This window comes from Humulus lupulus, chromosome 8, assembly GCF_963169125.1.
Source record: "Humulus lupulus chromosome 8, drHumLupu1.1, whole genome shotgun sequence".
NCBI lineage: Eukaryota > Viridiplantae > Streptophyta > Magnoliopsida > Rosales > Cannabaceae > Humulus > Humulus lupulus.
In genome coordinates, this window is record NC_084800.1 from 3,735,883 (window position 1) to 3,759,841 (window position 23,959).

General features: G+C 38.6%; 1 protein-coding gene and 1 pseudogene across 1 annotated transcript; both read left to right on the forward strand.

Moving 5' to 3' along the window:
* Positions 1–469: 469 nt before the first annotated feature.
* On the forward strand, positions 470–13,299 carry LOC133793689 (G-type lectin S-receptor-like serine/threonine-protein kinase At1g61550). Its single transcript, XM_062230989.1, has 10 exons — positions 470–868; positions 1,257–2,111; positions 2,196–3,115; positions 9,864–11,135; positions 11,239–11,330; positions 11,516–11,685; positions 11,772–11,982; positions 12,183–12,420; positions 12,539–12,689; positions 12,777–13,299. Exons 2-10 carry the CDS (start codon positions 1,257–1,259, stop codon positions 13,068–13,070), a joined length of 4,203 nt encoding a protein of 1,400 aa, XP_062086973.1. The 5' UTR covers positions 470–868; the 3' UTR covers positions 13,071–13,299.
* On the forward strand, positions 13,229–23,959 carry LOC133793690 (G-type lectin S-receptor-like serine/threonine-protein kinase At1g61370; annotated as a pseudogene).

Consider the following 23,959-nt stretch of genomic DNA (forward strand, 5'->3'; position numbering starts at 1 on the left):
AACATGTCAGAAGTAGTTTTCATGCTCAGCAATGAAACAAATCGTCCTCAACCCATTCAACCTATCTTTACTCTTCAAAGCTCTCCGATATCGCCAAAGGCTGCTACTACAAGCTCTGTGAATGAAGCCACAATCTCAATGATTGAAGGGCGGTAAAAAAAAAGATTAGAAAATAAGAGAAAAAGGAGAACGGTGAAGAAATCTCAATATTTTAGGTACACATATCAATTAAAAAAAGTAATAATATAATGTTGATTAAACGAGTGTGACAAATAAAATGGGGTGTCACAAAATGTTATTTTGTCAATTTGTAACATACAAAGGAAGGTTACAAATTGGTTATTGATTTGTAACTCCCAAAATATCACTATATTCAATAGGTAAAAAAAGTTGCATATTGTTGATTTGATTTTTAAGGGATGTAATGTTTTTTTAGCTGTTAGGGATGTTATTTTGAAAGGGGAAATTTCACTTTTTATCTCTAATAATACCTAATATTACCAAAAAATCCCAACATTAATAATATTTTCAAATTAATGCTAAGCTTTTCCCTCCTACCGAAAATACCCTTCCCATTCAATCTCAGCCTTGTCTCTCTCAGTCTCGGTTTCTCTCTTTTTCAGTCTCACAATAATCCCCCAAAAACCATCGAACCCCCACCTCCGTCGAGCCGCCATCTCCGTCGAGCCGTCGAGCCCGCATCTCCGTCGAGCCGTCGAGCCCGCATCTCCGTCGAGCTCCCACCTTCTCCGTCGAGCCCCCACCTTCTCCCATTTCTCCGGCGATCTCGAGCCCACTGCCAACTCCCACTTTTCTGTCAAACCCGAGACCCACGGAGCATATTTCCTTCAAAGTTTAAAAAACTAAGGTAAAATCTTGAACCCAAGTCCATATTTGGTTTATATCGTTGTTGAATCTGTGATTTGTGGAATGGGTTGTCTGATTTTGTGGGAAATTTTTTCTAGGTTTGAACCAGTGGCTCGATAGGTTCGATTATGGTTCGATAGTAGGCTCGATAAGGTAGTTTGAACAGTTCGATGATGGATCGATTATGGCTCGATAGGAGCTTGATAGGAGCTCGATAGGAACTCGATAATAGCTCGATAGGATATGTTGTATTATATTACAAGGGCTCGATAGGTTATGTTTCAGCTCGATTATAGCTCGATAGAGCTCGATGACAACTTATTTCAGTGTTTTTATGAAATTTTTTTTATTCTTTTTTCTTACAAATTTTTTTTCATGTGTTGTTACAGATGCCTAAGTTGCTTGTTCCGTTCAGTGATCACTTTCCTGGTCGAGTGACATATCGGGGTAGTAGTACTTTAAATCACATTAAGACCGGGTTTTTGGAGCTTGGGCTGCTTGAAAGGGCTAAGGAATCCCCTTTCAAGCAATTCTTTTTGGCTTTGGAGTTTAATTTCTCCGGAGTCTTGGTGCATCAACTGTTGCTGAGGAAAATCGCCAGCAACAACGAAGATGAGGTGCATTTTTTCTTGGGGTCGAAGTCTTGTAGATTCGGCATGGGAGAATTTGCCCTGGTGATGGGGTTGGATTTCAGTGCCTTCCCGTCACCAGAAGAGTTGGAAGGGCGTAATCTCAGCGATCGGTTGATAAAGGAGTATTTCAACGATGCTGAGAAAGTAAAGCTGTCACAGGTGGACCATGCTTTCAAGACTTGTACGGTTGTGGAAGATGTGTACAAGCTTGGTGTATGTCTGTTTGTTGAGGGGGTTCTGAATGCCATTGAGGGCAAACTGCACATTTGGCGAGATATTCTAAAAATTGTTGAGAATGTAGAGTACTTCTTCAGCTATCCATGGGGGAACTACTCTTATAGGAGGCTATTGCATTCTTGTAAGAAGGACATGGTGAAGCAAAAGGCCAATTATGATGCCAAGAAGGATGCCAAGGTGCAGCAAGAGTCCAAATACAGTATGTATGGTTATGCCCCCGCCTTACAGTACTGGGCATATGAGGCTATCCAACAGCTTGCGGTGGAGCTTGTTGTGAGCTCGGGAAACATGTTCCCGAGGATGCTTAGCTGGTCGCATCGGAGGAACAAGGATTTCACCAAGTCCGTCATCGCACCGATATTATTGAAGAAGAATGTAAGTTATGCTGTTTTTTTTTTTATCTATATGCTTATCTTTTATCATTATTTGAGTTAACCAAATGTTTTATGTTGTTTGCAGTTAATTGTTCTTCCGATGTTGAAGCCTCGGCCAGCAGAAAAAGACTATTACTTGTCTTTGACTGAGGGAGATCTTCCCCTTTATCCTGGGCTTGGCCAGGATCCCTCGGAGACTGATGAGGAGGATGATGCGACTTTTGAGAAAATGGCAGAGAAAGTTTCTCAGGCTGCCGAGGCAGCCAAGATATTTGTTGATGCTGCCCCGGGGGAGGAGGTTGCAGGTCCCACCCCTCCTATTGCCCCAGCCTCAGCCCCAGCCTCAACCTGTGCCCCAACATCAGCCCCAACCTCAGCCCCAGCATCAACCTGTGCCCCAACATCAGCCCCAGCCTCAGTGTCAGCCCCAACACCAACCCCAACACCAGCCTCAGCCTCAGCCTCAGCCCCTGAGCTGGCCGACTTGATTGAGCGGTTGGACAGAGTCGAGGGTCGACAGGAGACCCTCTTGAAGAACCAGTCAGTGATCTTGGACGTACTCAGTCAGATCCTGACATTTGTTAAGGAGAAACTGAGGGGGTCCAATGAAGATTCAGAGTCAGAGTCATTGGATATTCCGCTAGACTATGTTGATGATCCAACGACGCCCCCTACCATCATTGTGACACCAGATGCTGAGACTCCGGGAGTCGTTATTGTCAACCCTGAGGATATTGCTGGGGTTCAGTTTCAGAGGGCTAGACGCCAAAGACGCAAGCCAAATTGGTTTGAGGACTATACGGATCCCACGAGGAAAAGACCTCGCACTGCTGCAGCTGCACCAGCAGACGAGGCTACACAAGAGGCTACACATGTGCTGGACCCTCTCAAGAAGCCAGATCCCAATCAGTATAGGACAATGTGCAAGTGGCTTCTTGGAGACATGCCCAACAAGACCCCGCGGGATGTAAAGACTGGGAGTCACGGTCCAGCATGGTTTCTGACGTTGAAGACACCCCAGTCGTGGCTCAATGATGGGGTAAGCAATTTATACCTAATTATGGACTATTTTCAATTTTAGATGTTTTATTTTTACTGACTCGATGTGAGCTCGATAGGAGTTCGATAGTAGTTCGACATGGATGTTAAAATAGGGGTTGTTCTTTACTGTTTCAGAGTGGCTCGATGTGAGCTCGATGGAGCTCGATAGGTAGTTCGATAGGGATGTTAAAATAGATTGTTTTTTTTACTGTTTTAGAGTGGCTCGATGTGAGCTCGATATTAGTTCGATAGTAGTTCGATAGGGATGTTAAAAGCTCGATGTGAGTTCGATATGAGTTCGATAGTGAAAATTCCCTTAACAAAGTGGCTCGATGTGAGCTCGATGGAGCTCGATAGGGAGTTCGATAGGGATGTTAAAATAGGTTGTCTTTACTATTTCATGATGGCTCGATGTGAGCTCGATAGGTAGTTCGATAGGGATGTTAAAGTAGGTTATTTTTACTGACTCGATGTGAGCTCGATAGTAGTTCGATAGGGATGTTAAAGTAGGTTTTTTTTTACTGTTTCAGACTGGCTCGATGTGAGCTCGATAGTAGTTCGATGGTAGTTCGATAGGGATGTTAAAGTAGTTTGTTTTTTACTGTTTCAGACTGGCTCGATGTGAGCTCGATATGAGTTCGATGTGAGCTCGATGGAGCTCGACATCAGCATTTTATGATGGTTTTTGCTAATTTTTTTATCGTACTCTCTTTTGCAGCATATTGATGCGGCAGAACACATGCTTCGTATGCGTCGCAAGTATTTTCCCAATATATATCGACATAATGCAGTTGTGATGAACAGTTATTTCTCACAAGTGATACCTGCCCGATATGATTAGTTCAAGAAAACAGCCGACAAAACAAAGTATTATTGGGATGCTGACATTATGTCCATGTTGACCGGCATCGAGCAGCAGTTTCTGGCATCTTGGGGAGGAGTTGAGGATGTATATTGGTGCCAGAACTATGGACAACAACATTGGTTTGCCATTGAGGCTTCCATTTCTAGTTGGAATCTGACTGTTTACGATTCAGACAACTCGGTGATTAGTGACGCAAAGCTTGAGGATGTTATGAGTCCATGGTGCTTTATGCTACCTTCTCTGTTAATGCAGAGTAAACTGTTTACTGATAGCTTGATGTTGAAGATTCCATCAGCAGGAAATAGGCCACATCAGTTCACATTGCGTCGCAAACAGAAACACGAGCTCCCTCAGTCAAAGAGAAGGTAACAAACATCATCTTCATACTAATTTTGTTTCTAACTAAATTTATAGTAATGTGCACTTAATATTTTTTTTTTTTTTTACAGTGGGGATTGTGGTGTGTATGCTATCAAGTATATTGAGCATCTAATGGTCGGTCTTCCATTGGAAGCTATCTGCGATGAAAATATGGAGGCGTTCAGGAACAAGTGGACCACAGACTTGTGGTATCAAAATTTGTTACCTTGATGATTGTATATATACAGGGTCTTTACATGTACAGTTTGTTGTTCACATTTTTTTATAATTTTCATGGGCTGTTATCGAGCTAATATCAAGCTATATCGAACTGTTATTGAATTATCAAAATTTGTTACCTTCATAAAAAGAGTTTATTAATACAACAAGTTCAAATGGGAAAAAAGAGTTTAAAGCCTAGCTTTGCCATAAACATAACTTTTCAGAAAAATCAAATAAAAAGAGTTTATTAATACAACAAGTTCAAATGGGAAAAAAAAGTTTAAAGCCTAGCTTTGCATGTAGCCCTGTTGTGGCCAAGACCACCACACATGCTACACTTGCGATGACTGGGAATGATTTCTCCATTCGATGGAGTGCGGTTTGTCTTCCTTCTTCCCACCTTATTCTTCTTCGGTCGGCCAACTGGTTGTTTTTCAACGGGAACCCCAACTTGCATTTTCTCTATGTTCTCGGGAACTTCCCAATCATCCTCATTGCCAGTTGGGTAAATTGTTTCTTTGTAAGACTCCCTCCACATCTCAGTAGTGTAATATGGTGAACACAGTGAGTAAATGTTGACATTGCGCAACATGGCCGCAGCCACACCATGAACACAAGGGTAACCCATTATTTGAAACTGACCACAAGAGCATGATTTGGTCATCAAATTCACCTCACCATCACCTTCTGGGTCTACCACATGAAATTCAAACTGTCCAAGAGGATGGACTTTCAAGTACCTTGCATCATCCGCAATGCCTGAGACATCTTTCTCATATGTTGTTGCTAATTTCGATGTGCACTTCTCTACCTCCTCACGACGCGCGGCAAACCATGACTGAATTGTGAAACGAATGAATTCCACAAAAGTAGTGACTGGGAAGGTTCTTGCGTCTCTGGTTTTGTTGTTGAAACTTTCAGCGTAGTTGCTTGTCATTACATTGTATCGATTCCCAGGAAAGTATACACGAGTCCACTTATCGAAGCCAATACCCTCGAGATATTGAGCTATGGCAGGATCCATTTGCTTTATATTGTTGAAGAACCTGTGAAATTTTGACTTCCGAAATGCATATGCCGCATTCCACATCTCCTTGTGACAGTGATCGGTCTTGAACTTAGCGATTACATTCATACTTATGTGATGGTAGCATGCGCCGTGGTAGGCATCAGGGAAGACCAACTCAAGAGCATGAATAATGCTATCATGCCTGTCTGATACAAAAGACAGATTATCAACAACTCCAATGGCTTCCTTCAATTTCATCATGAAATACTTCCAAGAAGCATGATTCTTACTGTCAACAATCGCGAATGCAATTGGATAAATGTGGTTATTCGCATCCAATGCGACAGCACACAACATGTGGCCACCGTACCTTGACTTTAAGAAAGTGCCGTCCACACATATAACAAGACGACATGATGTAAATCCCCTTCTACAAACTCCGAGTGAGAAGAAACAGTAAAGAAAGCGACCGTCATCTGTGACAAAATCAGTAATTGTACTTGGATTCTTTTGCTGCAGCATGTACAGGTAAGAAGGTAACTTGGAGTACGATTCTTCAGGTGTCCCCCTAACATAACCGAGTGCCTTCTCTCTGCATCTCCAAGCCTTAATATAACTCATATCGATCCCAAAATTATTCTTCATATCCTCCTTTATGCTGTTTGGTGGATAGCTAGTGCCATCAGTAGCATATTTGTTCTTGATAAGGTGCCCAATGACAGAAGGTGCTGCTTGACGGTGGTCTTTTTGTCGCAATTCTAGTGAGCAAGTATGTACACTATTATAAACAGTGATCTCAAACATCTCTGATCGCGCTACTTTTTTCCCTCTTATTCTCCAACCACAATCAGGATCCTTGCAGGTGATATACAACACATCAGTACCAGACTTCTTAACCATAAACTCAAAATTATTCTTCATTGCAAAGAGAGCCGCTTTGGTTTTCAATTCCATCTTGTTCTCAAATGTCTTCCCAAGATGTAATTCCCCCAACGCTATACCAGATGAGGGTGATTCAGAACGACTACAAGCTATGATATCTTCTTTTGTAAACATGGGAGCACTCCATTTTCTGTGATCTTCTGTTGAACATATTGAAATGTTCCCTGTATAGTTATATTCTGTTCCACCATGACGACTAGAGCTGGTGCCAGGTGTTCGGCGTCCTTGACTTGGTGGGTTCGTCCGTGCAATATGACGTATTGGTTGTTCTTGTGCTTCTTCTACTTGCAAATGTTCAGCTAATAGATCATCATCCACCGAATTGTCTCCTAATTCCTCATTGTGTTCGGCTACCGGATCGTCATTCACATAGGGGTTGTACTCATACTGGTTGTCCCTCAGGTCACCAATAGGAAATCCTAAAGTACTGGCTGCTCCCTCAGGTCCGGGAGTGGAATATGGGTCTGCAATGACAATCTTTTTAACAGGAGTGACACACAAGGCCAACCTTTCTTTAGATGTTACTCCTATGAATGCACGGACACCAAGATCACTTTCAACATGAACGGGTGTAAACGGTTGGTCGCCGCAAGTGTAAGGAACCTCCAATTTCAACTCATACATCTGTTTATCAACTTTAAGTTCCTTGTGCAATATGTCAAGAAGTTGCAAGTACGTTACAGTATCCTCCATCGGTATCACCGTGCATTGAGGGTCCTTGAAAATCCACTTATTCCCTTGCAATTCCCAAACACCATTGTAGGATACAAAAACGTAGACAATAGAGCCTGTGTTGGAAAAAAAAACATTAACATTGTCAGGAAAACTGTCATTTTTCCAGAAATGCAATAAAAAATAACATTATCGAGCTTTATCGAGCTATTATCGAGTTGGAATCGAGCTACCATTTCTCAAAACAGAACACAAACCTAACCAAACCCTCCATCGAACCCCTATCGAGCTATTATCGAGTTATCATCGAGCTACCATTTCTCAAAACAGAACATAAACCTAACCAAACCCTCCATCGAACCCCTATCGAGCTATTATCGAGTTAGCATCGAGCTATCATTTCTCAAAACCGACCATAAAACACAACCAAACCCTCAATCGAACCCTATCGAGCTCATATCGAGCTACTATCGAGCTCAAATATTGTAGATCCATTCGAACCCTTATCGAACCCTTATCGAGTTTCCATCGAGCACTAAACCGAACCTATCGAGCTATTATCGAGCTCACATCGAGCTACATCGAGCTCTTACAAAGACCTTCTTCTACATACCATCGAACCGTTATCGAGCTTCTATCGAGCAAAAAAATTGCAGAAAACCCAGAAAACACAGATCGCGGAATCTCTCAAAAAATCCCGAAAAATACACCAATATAGGCTCAGATCTGTTCAAAATAGCCAAAAAAAATGTAAACAAATAATACCCAACACATAAAATGTAAAATCTCATTACCCATGGTTTTTCTCCTCCAAAAACTCTCAAAATAAATGTTGCCTTTGATATTAACGACTTCACAGAAACAATGGAGATAACTAACAATGATTTTGACAAGAAAATTATACAAAACTGTAGGTTTTATGGAGATTTCGTGAGAATTAGAGAGAGAGAGTGAGGAGAGTGGAAGAGAAGGTTTTGTGAATTTTTTATATAATGGGAGGGGTATTTTGGGTATGGGAGGAAAGTTTAGCATTAATTTGAAAATATTATTAATGTTGGGATTTTTTGGTAATATTAGGTATTATTAGAGATAAAAAGTGAAATTTCCCTTTTGAAAGCCGATAAGTGTTTGGATATTAGAAAATTGCATGGGAGAAGATTTGGGATGTTTTGGCAGCTTGTAACTTGATAGTTTCGGTTTTGAAGCATCTTTTTTATGCCTTGAATGTTGTAACACCCTAAGTAACCTCCAAACCATCCATTTAATTCTATAAATATCTAATTTATCATTGGTAACACCTAAGGGAGTTGGTGGAATCTGAAAATTAATTGGTGATCTCAAACTCTATAAATAGAGCATTTGTTCACTTGTAAGACAACTAAGTTTTCTATGTCTTAAACCTTGTTCAAGTGGTGATCCTCACTACTCTACATTTAAGGTTATGTGTCTGTAAGAGTGTTCTTCTTATTCTTCTATTGTTTTTATTTTATTCTCGTTTTCTTATTTGTTCTCCTTTTATTTGTATTGTTATTGTCTTGAGTTTGTGATTTCCTTTTTTTCTACTTCTTCATATATCTATTTTATTTGTATATTTTGCATTAGAGTTGTAACTTTATTTATCCATCAAATTATCCAATTATAATTTCTTGCTTAAAGTTGTATCTTGGTTTCATATTTCCATTGGAATATATATATACATATATTTCTCTAACACTAATTGTTTGACCTTAACCAAGAAATTGAGGGGCATGGGTGCCTTTGATGAACACAGAAAATGAAGTTCGAAAAAAGATATGTTTAGTTGATGGTAATGAAATGTAGCCCATTTTTTTTATCTATTTCTTTTGTTTGGTTGCTTTATAAAGTATTGGAATGTCAATCCGATAAAATGATTTTTCCATTATTTTCGTGGAAAAGACTATTCCATCCACGTTATAATAATATGTCATTCCAATACATAAATTAAAAAATATTATAATAAAATGTCATTCCAATACACAAATTAAAAAATATATATTAATTTTTTTAGTTAAATTAAGATACATGTCACGCAATTGTCTATATTTTGAGTGTGCAAAATAAGGTTGTAACTATTATTATTTTTAAATGTTATCCCATTTCTATTCTCATTCTTATTCCTTTGTTTTCTTTACTCCCAACCATTCCTACTTGCAAGAAGTTGACTTAGAACAGACCTACCTATAAGAAGTTGACTTAGACTTAGTCGTAAGTCTGGACTAAAGTTAAATTATACTGCTATATTACCTTCAATACGCTAGGGGAAGGCGATAAATATAAATATATATATATATATTATGCCGAAGTCTAACTTCTATGCATCATTATACATGTTAAAAAAGGATAAAACTATTACAAGTGTAACAACTATTGTGAAGTGGAGAGAATTAACTAGAAATTGCTTGCTAAATTCAACTCCTTAAAAAAGAATGAATGTAAAAAAAAAAAAAAAGATTCTTATGTTGTTATATAGGGATTAACAGAACTTTTTTTTTTCTTTTAACATTCGGATCTTTGGATTATTTTGCCATCATTTTCTTTCCTTGTATCCCCAGGTTCTGCCAAATGAATGCAAGCGACAATCGCTTCATAGCTTTATTCTATCGAATTATACTATTCTGCAGTTTTTCATCTAAATGCTGCTCCGCAATTTTTAACATAACTTCATCCCAAGCTTTATCTCAAGGCCAAACTCTGGTCTCCTTCAACCAAGTTTTCGAGTTAGGCTTCTTTAGTCCCAATAACTCTGCAAATAAGTACGTGGGAATCTGGTATAAGCAAATCTTACCCCTTACAGTTGTGTGGGTGGCAAACAGAGACAACCCTCTCACAGTTGCAGACTCACCACCAAGTCTAACCATTGGCAGCAATGGAAATCTTGAGCTCTTGGATAGAAACAACAACTCTGTTTGGTCAACCAATGTCGAAATCCAATCCAATAATAGTTCAGTGGCAATTCTTTCAGATTACGGAAACTTAATTCTCAAATATGGTACACAGTACTTATGGGAGAGCTTTAAGCATTCTGGGGACACATTCTTACCAGGAGCAGAGTTGGGTTTTAATGTCAAAACTGGGGAGAGTTTTGTCTTGACTTCATGGAAAAGCAATAGTGACCCTTCAGTTGGAAAATTCACTGCTGGGATTTCGAAAGTGAAACCACCACAAGCTGTCATTTGGATCAACGGATCAACGCCACTGTGGAGAAGTGGACCATGGGCTAAAACTAAGTTCACGGGTATACCAGATATGGATACAAGTTATGGAAGTTATTTCAATATCGTAGAAGATACAGAAGAAGGAACGATACTTCTCCAAAATAATTGGGACTACAACAACTCCGATATGATAGTGGAAAATCTCTTCATCACATCTAGAGGTGTTCTAACCGTTGCGTTAAAAAAAACACATGAAGGCGGCGACTGGAATACGAAGTGGAAGGCACCAGCGACTCGGTGCGATATCTATGGAACTTGTGGACCTTTTGGGGTATGCAACGACTCGGAGTCTCCCATTTGTAAGTGTTTGAAAGGTTTTGAACCAAAATCATTTGGAGAGTGGAGCAAAGGGAACTGGACTGGAGGGTGCATGAGACGAAACCAACTAAGTTGTGACAAAAATACCACTGGTTTAGCTTCACGGAGAGGTAAAAGCGATGGATTTTTGAAGATAGGTGGTGTGAAACTTCCCGATTTATATGAATATATTGAACCTATGGAGAGCTGCCAAGGATGGTGCCTGAACAATTGTTCTTGCATAGCTTATGCAAACATAGAAGGAATAGGGTGTTTGGTCTGGTCCAAAGGCCTCATTGACATCAAGGGGTTTCCCTATGATGCAGAAAACCTTTTCCTACGCCTCCCTCACGCGGAACTAGGTGAGAGAGAACAAAGGTTTTCCCTTGGAAAATTCTTAAATTTGAAGTGTTTTTTTTCCTCTCTTCTCCATAGCTAATTTCAATGTGTTGACTAATTGTTTAGTTGGAGGACGTAAAGTTGGGAAGATTATCATCAGCCTTGCAACTCTTTCTACGGTTGGGACAATAGTTGCCATAGTATTATATTTGTGGCGACGGAGAGAAAGAAGAAAAGGTAAGAATGATACACAAAATATTGCAATGTATAATTCTCTCTTTCTCTTATAGACAAACACGTGCATACACAGGATTTGCCTCATCTTGGCAAGAAATTATTACAGACAGTAACATGTGGACATTACTTAATAAATGTTCAGTTACTACAATACTGACACAAAAAAAATTATTGAAAAAAATTAGGAAATACTATGGCGACCACAGAGCGCATTGACATGATGCAGTCAAGTGACAATTCAAAAGATGATCCCTCCGAGCTTCCTAGTTTTGATTTTGGCACCATTTTACATGTGACAAACAACTTCAGTTCAACAAACAAACTTGGGCAAGGAGGATTTGGTTCTGTTTATAAGGTTACTACATCATTTCTTCAGTATCAATTAATGAATTTTAACAATTAAAACACCCATTCACATACAAATTTGAGCTCTATTTGCAGGGAAAATTGCCGGATGGGAGGGAAATAGCAGTTAAAAGACTCTCTAGTAGCTCAGGGCAAGGCACAGAAGAATTCAAGAATGAGTTGATATTGATCTCAAAACTCCAACACAGAAATCTTGTTAGGCTCTTAGGTTGCTGCATTGAGAAAGAAGAGAAATTACTAGTTTATGAGTTCATGCAAAATAAAAGCCTGGACAATTTCATCTTTGGTATTGGATTTCTAATCTATATATATATAAATATATATATTTATCCTAATGCATATCAATCAATTCTTGTTTTATCTAAATCTAGTTTGCCCTATAAATCATGTGAAATACTTGAGCTAAAATTAAACACGTACGATGGGATACGAAATAGGAAACAAGACATTAAATGCTGATTAATGTTTACTGGGTGCATGAATTAGATCCAAGAGGAAGAGAACAGCTGAATTGGGGTACTCGGGTGAACATCATACTAGGAGTTGCTAGAGGTCTTTTATATCTCCATCGTGACTCGTCTTTAAGAGTGATACACAGAGATTTAAAGGCCAGCAACATTCTTTTAGATGAGAAGATGAACCCAAAGATATCAGACTTTGGATTGGCTCGCATTTTCGAAGGAACACTAGATCTCGCAAATACTCAAAGGGTTGTTGGAACTTTGTAAGCATCTCAATCTGTTCATATGTTTTCATTGTGTTGCTGTTTTCTTAGGGCTAGAAGAGCTATATATTCAAATGATTATGTAGCATTAATGGTGTAATGTTTCAAATAAGTACAGAGGCTACATGTCTCCAGAATATGCCATGGGTGGAGTCTTTTCAGAAAAATCAGATGCCTTTAGCTTTGGCGTATTGATCTTGGAGATAGTTAGCGGCAAGAAGAACTCTAACTTCCATTATTATGAGAAACCTCTTAGCCTTATTGCTCATGTGAGTTCAAATTATTATGAGAAACCTCTTAGCCTTATTGCTCATATATACAACCAAGTTCGTTACGACTGATATGAGTTTATTCAGGCATGGCAATTATGGAGTGATAACAGAGGACTAGACTTTGTGGATGATGCATTGGGTGGCTCATGTAGTGCAACAGAAGCAATAAGATGCGTACATGTTGGGCTGTTGTGCGTACAAGATCTTACCACAGACAGACCAAGCATGGCAGATGTAGTTTTCATGCTCAGCAATGAAACAAATCGTCCTCAGCCCATTCAACCTATCTTTACTCTTCAAAGCTCTCCGTTATCGCAAAAGGCTGCTACTACATGCTCTGTGAATGAAGCCACAATCTCAATGATTGAAGGGCGGTAAAAAAAAAGGTTAGAAAATAAGAGAAAGAAGATTAGAAAATAAGAGAAAAAGGAGAACGGTGAAGAAATCTCAGTACTTTAGGTACACATATCAATTAAAAAAAATAATGATATAATGTTGATTAAACGAGTGTGACAAATAAAATAGGGTGTGACAAAATGTCATTTTGTCAATTTGTAACATATAAAGGAAGGTTACAAATCGGTTACTGATTTGTAACTCCCAAAATATCACTATATTTAATATGTAAAAAAAGTTACACGTTCTTGATTTGATTTTTATGGGATATAATGCTTTTTAGCTGTTAGGGATGTTATTTTGACAGCTGATAAGTGTTTGGATATTAGAAAATTGCATGGGAGAAGATTTGAGATGTTTTGGCAGCTTGTAACCAAGCTATTACTTGGGGTTACAAATCAGTAACTTGATAGTTTTGGTTTTGAAGCATCTTTTTTATGCCTTGAACGGTGTAACACCCTAAGTAACCTCCAAACCATCCATTTAATTCAATAAATATCCAATTTATCATTGGTAACACCCAAGGGAGTTGGTGGAATCTGAAAATCAATTGGTGATCTTACACTCTATAAATAGAGACATTTGTTTATTTGTAAGACAACTAATTTTTCTATCCACAAAACACTTGGCTAGAAAATACAACAAAATCTTGATAATTCCAGAGAGTTATTTCCTAAACTTGTGAGTCTCTTAATGCTTTGAGAATAAGGGAAATAAACTTTTGGACAATGGTCTTAAACCTGTTCAAGTGGCGATCCCCACTACTCTACATTTAAAGTTATGTGTCAGTAAGAGTGTTCTTCATATTCTTCTATTGTTCTTATTTTATTCTCGTGTTCTTATTTGTTTTTCTTTTATTTGTATTGTTATTGTCTTGAGTTTATGATTTCCTTCTCTTCTACTTCTTCATATATTTATTTTATTTGTATATTTTGCATTAGAATTGTAACTTTATTTATCCATCAAATTGTTCGGTTGTAATTTCTTATTTAGAGTTGTATCTTAGTTTCATATTTCTATTGTAATATATATATTTCTCTAACACTAATTGTTTGACCTTAACCTAGAAATTGAGCGGCATGGGTGCCTTTGATGAATACAGAAAATGAAGTACGAAAAAAGAAAAGAACTATATATGGCTATGTTTAGTTGATGGTAATGAAATGTAAACCATTTTTTTTTAATTTATTTCTTTTGTTTGGTTTCTTTATAAAGTATTTTTTCCATCATTTTGGTAGAAAAAACTATTCTATCCAAAAGTAGGAGTAAAATGTCATTCCAATACACAAATTAAAAAATATATATTAATTTTTTTAGTTATATTAAGATACATGTCACATAATTGTCATTATTTTGGATGTGCTGTTAAGTCTAGTTTAGGTGTGTTCTTAGAGTTGTTTTAGGTGTTTATTTTTAAGGTTTATTGTTGTTCTGTGTGGAATTCTACTTGGTTTGTGTTGTTTTAGGTACTTTGGACTTGACAGGTGAATTGGATGATAATTGAGGAAATTGGAGGAAGAAATGGTGATTTTCGGGGAGAGTTTTTGAAGTATTTTTGAAGTTGGATTAGCACAGCTGCACAATGTTGAAGGGCAGTTGCGCTATTGTATTTTTTGAGGTTTTTTTCGCTCTAGGAAACAGTGCCCCTGCGCTATGCAAAGTCAGAGAAGTGTAAAAACTCAGTTCGAAGTAGCGCCCTTGTGCTACTGATGGCGCCCCTGTGCCACTTCGAAGGAAAATTCTATTTTGAGCGTTTTAGCGAGAGTTTTTTGGTCTTTTCACTTGTAATCATTAGGGTTCTATAAAAACACATTAAAAACATCTTTTATCAGTTTTTTGAACCCTAGGGAATTGTGAGAGCATCTATGGAGTTTAGCATAAACGCTTCAATCGTCTTCAATTCTTCTATTTTGTTTTTCACTATTTTCTGGTTTTTATGTTTTTCCTTTTTATTTGGATGTTGATTAATTAAGATGTTGAACAACTAAGTTATTTTCTATGGTGTTAATGGATTCTCGTTGTTGCGAAATTTTCTTACTGCGCAAGTATACAGTATCGTTCCGTCAGGAAATTGATCTAATAATTACCAATAGCAAACTTTTATTTCTATTTGACTAATGAAAATTTAATGACAATTAACAATGAACAATAAACTAGGAAAGCAAAATTTAATTAACGAAATTTAATATAAGCGAAATATTAGAGCATTCTAATTTCATCACCCTTCAATTCTATTCAATCAATAATACACTTGGATAGAAACAACAACTCTGTTTGGTCAACCAATGTCCAAATCCAATCCAACAATAGTTCAGTGGCAATTCTTTCAGATTACGGAAACTTAATTCTCAAATATGGTACACAGTACTTGTGGGAGAGCTTTAAGCATTCTGGGGACACATTCTTACCAGGAGCGCAGTTGGGTTTTAATGTCAAAACTGGGGAGAGTTTTGTCTTGACTTCATGGAAAAGCAATAGTGACCCTTCAGTTGGAAAATTCACTGCTGAGATTTCGAAAGTGAAACCACCACAAGCTGTCATTTGGATCAACGGATCAACGCCACTGTGGAGAAGTGGACCATGGGCTAAAACCAAGTTCGCGGGTATACCAGATATGGATACAAGTTATGGAAGTTTTTTCAATATCGTAGAAGATGCAGAAGAAGGAACGATACGTGTCCAATATAATTGGGACTACAACAACTCCGATATGATATTGGGAAATTTGTTCATCACATCTACAGGTGTTCTGACCCTTGCGTTTAAAAAAATACACGAAGGCGGCGACTGGAATACGAACTGGAAGGCACCAGAGATTAGGTGCGATATCTATGGAACTTGTGGGGCTTTCGGGGTATGCAACGGCTCGGAGTCTCCCATTTGTAAGTGTTTGGAAGGCTTTGAACCAAAATCATTTGGAGAGTGGAGCAAAGGGAACTGGACTGGAGGGTGCATGAGACGAAACCAACTAAGTTGTGACAAAATTACCACTGGTTTAGCTTCACGGAGAGGTAAAAGCGATGGATTTTTGAAGATAGGTGGTGTGAAACTTCCCGATTTATATGAATATATTGAACCTATGGAGGGCTGCCAAGAATGGTGCCTGAACAATTGTTCTTGCATAGCTTATGCAAACATAGAAGGAATAGGGTGTTTGGTCTGGTCCAAAGGCCTCATTGACATCCAGGGGTTTCCCTATGATGCAGAAAACCTTTTCCTACGCCTCCCTCACGCGGAACTAGGTGAGAGACAACAAAGGTTTTCCCTTGGAAAATTCTGAAATTTGGTGTTTTTTTTCCTCTTCTCCATAGCTAATTTCAATTTATTGACTAATTGTTTAGTTGGAGGACATAAAGTTGGGAAGATTATCATCAGCCTTGCAACTCTTTCTACGGTTGGGACAATAGTTGCCATAGTATTATATTTGTGGCGACGGAGAGAAAGAAGAAAAGGTAAGAATGATACACAAAATATTGCAATGTATAATTCTCTCTTTCTCTTATAGACAAACACGTGCACACACTGGATTTGCCTCATCTTGCAGATACAAATGGCCAAGCTCTAGCGGTAGTTTGGCATTGGCAACAAATTATTAGAAACAGTAACATGTGGACATTACTTAATAAATGTTCAGTTACTACAATACTGACACAAAAATTAATGCTTAAAACAATTAGGACATACTATGGAGACCACAAAGCGCATTGACATGATGCAGTCAAGTGACAATTCAAGAGATACCCTTCAATTTTCAAAACAACATGATCCCTCCGAGCTTCCTAGTTTTGATTTTGGCACCATTTTACATGTGACAAACAACTTCAGTTCAACAAACAAACTTGGGCAAGGAGGATTTGGTTCTGTTTATAAGGTTACTCTACGTTATTTCTTCAGTATCAATTTTAATGAAGTTTAACAAGTAAAATATCCATTCACTTACAAATTTGAGCTCTATTTGCAGGGAAAATTGCCGGATGGGAGGGAAATAGCAGTTAAAAGACTATCTAGTAGCTCAGGGCAAGGCACAGAAGAATTCAAGAATGAGTTGATATTGATCTCAAAACTCCAACACAGAAATCTTGTTAGGCTCTTCGGCTACTGCATTGAGAAAGAAGAGAAATTACTAGTTTATGAGTTCATGCAAAACAAAAGCTTGGATAATTGCATCTTTGGTATTGGATTTACTTATTGATCAACATATCTTTTTGTTGCATTTCAGCATTGAATGTTGGATTCTTTCCTGCACAAACTAAACAATGCAGCAACACAAAGAACAAAACTGATAACAAGTATTAAAGAAAAAACAGAAATAAAAACACCACAATTATAGAGGTTCGAACTTCCTTCACAGAATTGTGTGAAGAGCCTAATCCTCTCTCTGAACTCCTCAGTAGTTCAGTTCATCCATTAATCTTCTGAATCTTGGTTACAAACTAATGGTAACACAAACTGTGTTCCAATCTTCTATACAACTCAATGTTCTTGCTATGACCTTCTCTGCCTCACGATTACAACACCAGAATTTTTGTATTCTCTTTTCTCAAAATGACTTAAAACTTATCTAAGTTACATTAAGTAAGGTATTTATAGGCAATTGAATAAGTCACCAAGGAAGACTTCAAATAACGGTCATAACAGAGATTCAAGAATGCTGAGTTGGCATTAGTTGTCTTTGGTATTCTTGAATGAACTTGTAAAGTTAAGTTGAGATCTGACTCAACACTTTTCTTATAGTTTGCTATTCTAATCTATATTTTTTTATCCTAATGCACATCAATCAATTCTTGTTTGATCTAAATCTACATTTTCTTTATCCATGATTTACCAGTCATTGTCATTTTCTTTATTATGCCTGTCCTATAAATTATGTGAAACACTTGAGCTAAAATTAAACACGTACGATGGGATACGAAATAGGAAAGAAGACATTAAATATTGATTAATATTTACTGGGTGCATGAATCAGATCCAAGAGGAAGAGAACAGCTGAATTGGGGTACTCGGGTGAACATCATACTTGGAGTTGCTAGAGGTCTTTTATATCTCCATCGTGACTCGTCTTTAAGAGTGATACACAGAGATTTAAAGGCCAGCAACATTCTTTTAGATGAGAAGATGAACCCAAAGATATCAGACTTTGGATTGGCTCGCATTTTCGAAGGAACACTAGATCTCGCAAATACTCGAAGGGTTGTTGGAACTTTGTAAGCATCTCAATCTGTTCATATGTTTTCATTGTGTTACTGTTTTCTTAGTGCTAGAAGAGCTATATATTCAAATGATTGTGTAGCATTAATTAATGGTGTAATGTTTCGAATAAGTACAGAGGCTACATGTCTCCTGAATATGCCATGGGTGGAGTCTTTTCAGAAAAATCAGATGTCTTTAGCTTTGGCGTATTGATCTTGGAAATAGTGAGCGGCAAGAAGAACTCTAACTTCCATTAGTATGAGAAACCTCTTAGCCTTATTGCTCATGTGAGTTCAAATTATAATTTTCTCTTCGACTCGATGTGTACATATATATATTTTAAGTTGGTTACGACTGATATGAGTTTATTCAGGCATGGCAATTATGGAGTGATAACAGAGGATTAGAGTTTGTGGATGTTGCATTGGGTGACTCATATATTGAATCAGAGGCAATGAGATGCGTACATATTGGGCTGTTATGCGTACAAGATCTTACCACAGACAGACCAAACATGTCAGAAGTAGTTTTCATGCTCAGCAATGAAACAAATCGTCCTTGTGAAGATTCTGATAATGATGTATGAATTGTGTAATCTCTCATTAACTTAATGAATGAATATACAATGGTATATATAGAGATTACAGTAAGCAAGAAGCTAAACTAACTACCTAACTAACTAACTGAATTACAGCTATAATTAACAGACTAAGAACTGAGTAATAACAGAATGTACAATTAGGTAGTATCAGTAATAACTGGTCTTAACACCCCCACTCAAACGAAGAGTGGATAAGGATTCCACTCTTAGTTTGGAACGTAAATCAAAAAATCTGGAGTGTGAGAGTGCTTTGGTGAGTATATCAGCATTTTGATCTTGAGCAGGGACATGCTTCACTTGAATTTGCTGCCGTTGAAATTTCTCCCTGACAAAATATAAATCCAACTCAATATGCTTGGTCCGAGCATGTTGAATCGGATTAGCTGAAAGTAGAACTGTGCTGAGATTATCACACCAAAGAACAGGGGGGCTATGTTGAGGAAAACGCAGTTCAGCAAGCAAGGCCTGAAGCCAAGTAATCTCAGCAGTGAGGGTGGCTAGACTTCGGTATTCAGCCTCTGTGCTAGATCTCGAGACAGTAGGTTGTTTCTTGGAGGACCAGGACACCAAGTTCGGACCAAGATAAACACAAATGCCTGAAGTAGATCGTTGATCATCCGGATCAGACGCCCAATCTGCATCGCAGAAGCCAACCAAAGGAAGAGAGGAGCTAGCCCGAAAATGAATACCGTAGTCTAGAGTGTGCTTGAGATATCGTAAGAGGCGTTTAACTGTTTTCCAATGAGACTCCAGTGGGTTATGCATAAACTGAGAAACTTTGCTGACAGCAAAGGAAATCTCAGGCCGTGTAATGGTAGCATACTGTAAGGCACCCACTAGACTTCTATAAAGTTTAGGATCCTGAACAGGATCACTACCAGAAGCAGATAGTTTCTCTCCACCAACCATAGGAGTAGGTAGGCCATTAGCAAATTGCATCTTTGATCTACAAAGTAAGTCTGTGATGTATTTTGATTGGGATAAATGATAACCTTGGGATGTTTTAACCACTTGGATTCCAAGAAAATAATGAACATCACCAAGATCCTTCAAGGCAAAGGCTGAGTGTAAATGAGAAATCACAGTCTGCATTTCAGTAGCTGAGCATCCTGTCACCAAAATATCGTCAACATAGACTAAAATAAAGATAGGTGAACCATTAGTAAATCGCAGAAATAGAGATTGGTCAGCTTGAGAATGCTGAAAATGCAGAGAAAGTAGTGTAGATCGCAGCTTTTCAAACCAAGCTCTAGGTGCCTGTTTCAGGCCATAGAGTGCTTTGTGCAACTTGCAAACCAACTGTGGAGAGTGAGGAGTCTCAAATCCAGGGGGTTGAGTCATAAAAACCTCTTCCTGAAGCTGGCCATTTAAAAAGGCGTTATTGATGTCCAATTGTTTGATAGGCCAGCCATAGGAAAGAGCAATAGAGAAGATGACTCTAATAGTAGTTGGTTTAATGACTGGACTAAATGTCTCAGTAAAATCAAAACCATACTGTTGATTAAACCCCTTTGCAACCAATCTCGCCTTGTGCTTAAGAACTGTCCCATCGGGATTCTCCTTGACCTTAAAGACCCACTTACAGCCAATAGCTTTCCTGTCAGGTGGCAGCTCAACTAATGTCCAAGTGCAATTTTTCTGCAGTGCTGTATACTCAGCATCCATAGCTGATTTCCAATTAGGATCGGTCAAGGCTGCTTGGAGTGTTAATGGCTCTTTGGAGGTGATGAACACCTTCGGTTTATACACTCCAGCCTTAGAGCGGGTGACCATCTGATGTTGATTTTGGTTAGATCTAGAAATAGGTAACAAAGGCTCAGCTGCTTGTACAGTCTCAGAAGGTAACTCAACAGAACTAGGAGGATCAGGTGGCAAAGGAGAAGATGCAGCGGAATTATGAGTATTAATCTGTGTAAGGGGAGGAAGGGATTGAGAAGGAGACATATAAGGAGAAGAATGAGCATGGGAAATGGAGGGTGAAGAAGTAGTCAAGGAAGGAGGTGGAGCATGCATTGAAGCAGTTGTTTGAGGGGTAGATGCGATAGGAATATGAGAAGGAAATCTGGACAATAAAGGGATGCAAGTAGTGGAAGTAGATAATGGTTGAGAATTAGAAGACACAGAGGAAGAGGAGGAGGAGTATGGAAATTTAAGCTCATTGAAAATAACATCACGAGAGATGTATATCCGACCAGATTTTGAAAGACATTTGTAGCCTTTATGGTTGTAACTGTATCCTAGAAATGTACAAGATTCAGACCGAAACTGAAGTTTGTTAGAATTGTATGGTCTAGTATTAGGAAAACATTCACAACCAAAAATTTTTAGCTTGGAATAATCAGGTTGTTTATTGAATAGTCGATAGAGAGGTGAAACATTTGAAATCACAGGGGAAGGCAAACGATTTATGAGATATACAGAGGTGCGAACAGCCTCATCCCAAAACTTAAGAGGCAAGGAGGCATTGGCAAGTAAGGTTAGGGACATCTCAATGATATGCCTATGCTTGCGCTCAGCAAGACCATTTTGCTCAGAGGTTTTGGGGCAAGAAACACGGTGAGAAATGCCATGTTCTAAGAGGTACTGAGTAAAAGCACGATACTCACCTCCCCAGTCAGTTTGTATTGATTTTATCTTATGACCAAGCTCATTCTCAATCTGAGTTTTGAAGTTTCGAAAAGTTTGTATGGCTTCAGATTTATTTTTAAGAAGATACACCCAGGTATACCGAGAGTAAGAGTCTATGAAATGAATATAGTATCTGTAGCCATTAGAAGACACCATGGGAGCTGGCCCCCAGATGTCAGAGTGAATTAGTTCTAAGGGAGTATTGTACTCAGAAGTAGAGTTGGGAAAGGGAAATTTATGGATTTTGCCTTGACAACACGATGAACAAAAATCAACAGGAGTTTTATTAATATGAGAAAGGTTACATTGAGATAGAATTGACTTTACAATTTTTGCAGATGGGTGACCCAATCTGTTATGCCACAACATGAAATCAGAATTATTACAAGACTTAGAGCTAGATACATCAACAGAAAAGCAATTGGATAAAGGCAGAGATGGAGAGGCAGTGTTAGGAAGAGACTTGCAGGAAGGCAAAACAGAGGCTGGTCGAATGAGCTGGAATGCAGAAGAAGGGAATGCATAGAGACCGTTGTTAAGGGTCCCTCGCATCAGGATTTGATTGGTGACCTGGTCTTTCACAAGACAGAAATCAGAATGGAATTCACAGTAAACATCATTATCTTTAGTTAATTGGGAGACACTAATAAGATTTTTCTTAATAGATGGAACATGGAGAAGTTGAGTTAGGAACAAAGGTTTAGATGAGGAAAGAGACTGTATAGCAGACTTACCAATGTTGGAAATGGTTAGACCCGAGCCATCACCAACATGCAGCTGATCAGTACCACAGTAAGGACTCTTGGTCAAAAGATTGTGCTCATTGTTTGTACAGTGGTTCGTTGCCCCCGAATCAGGATACCACGAGGAGTCATTAACCAGATCTGAAGAGGCAACTAGAGCATTCATAAGAGAAGCGGATTTGTCGACAGATTGAGCTCCAAAGCCTGGAAAATCCATGTTGAAGCGCTGATAACATCTGGAAGCATAGTGGCCTGGACGAGAACAAAGTTGACAAATCGGTCGATTGGACTGAGAAGAAGTGGAATTAGGAGGTCCATCACTGTACGATCTACCGGGATGAGAAGCACGGCCACGACCACCGGCATAGGGATTCCAGAAAGATCCACGACCAGGAGAGGGTAAAGAAGGCGACGAGTGATTATGTTGAGAAAATCGACCATACCCAGGGTTTGAGAAGGAGTTCGAGCCGCCCCTTCGATAAGCAGCGTTCACTTGTGGAGTGGAGTCCAGATCACGATTGTGCTTCTCCAGGCGACTTTCTTGAGAAAGAAGAAGAGATTCGATCTCAGCAACAGTATAAGTGGACTGACGAGAGTTGATAGAGATGATAAAAACGTCATATTCAGGTGGAAGGCCATTAAAAATGGCAGTAATGTGATCTTTGGCAGAAGTAGTGTGACCGACAGAGCTGAGTTGATCCACCAGAAACTTGATTTTGAGTAAGTAATCATTCAACGAGAGAGAGCCTTTCTTAAGATTTCGTAGCTGAGTATGAAATTGGTCAATTTTAGCATTCGTCTGAGTTGTGAAGTAAGTATCAAGAACGGACCAAACCTGAGCCGAGGTGTCAGATCCAACAACTCTGGTGAGAATACTCTCTGTCATGGATGAGAGAAGCCACGAGTAAAGGAGATTGTCCTGTTGCTTCCATTGAGTGTACGCAGAGTTGAGCTGACCAGCTACTCGATCTGCATCAGTGAGATACTTCAATGGAGGAGTAAAATCCAGATCTATGTAATCTTCAAGCATATGACCTCGGATCGCCGCAAGAACTTGTGGCCTCCATAAAAGAAAATTATGAGTGTCTAATTTGACAGAGAGATTATGAGAGAAAACGATCGGTGCGAACGAAGAAGATGCCATGGAAGATGGAACAACAGATGCCATGAAGAAGAAAGATCAATCAAGAATGGACGAGAGAAATGAAGAAGGAAGATCAATCAAGAATGGACGAGAGAAATGAAGAACAGAATAACAGAATCGGTTGAGGCTCTTGATACCATGTGAAGATTCTGATAATGATGTATGAATTGTGTAATCTCTCATTAACTTAATGAATGAATATACAATGGTATATATAGAGATTACAGTAAGCAAGAAGCTAAACTAACTACCTAACTAACTAACTGAATTACAGCTATAATTAACAGACTAAGAACTGAGTAATAACAGAATGTACAATTAGGTAGTATCAGTAATAACTGGTCTTAACAGTCCTCAACCCATTCAACCTATCTTTACTCTTCAAAGCTCTCCGATATCGCAAAAGGCTGCTACTACATGCTCTGTGAATGAAGCCACAATCTCAATGATTGAAGGGCGGTAAAAAAAAATTAGAAAATAAGAGAAAAAGGAGAACGGTGAAGAAATCTCAATATTTTAGGTACACGTATCAATTAACAAAAAGTATAGATATAATGTTGATTAA

Coding starts and splice junctions, on each gene's coding strand:
- LOC133793689 (XM_062230989.1), top strand. CDS start 1,257: ATGCCTAAGTTGCTTGTTCCGTTCAGTGATCACTTTCCTGGTCGAGTG. Junction 12,421..12,538: donor CAAAGGGTTGTTGGAACTTT/GTAAGCATCTCA, acceptor AAATAAGTACAG/AGGCTACATGTCTCCAGAAT. Junction 12,690..12,776: donor CTCTTAGCCTTATTGCTCAT/GTGAGTTCAAAT, acceptor GAGTTTATTCAG/GCATGGCAATTATGGAGTGA.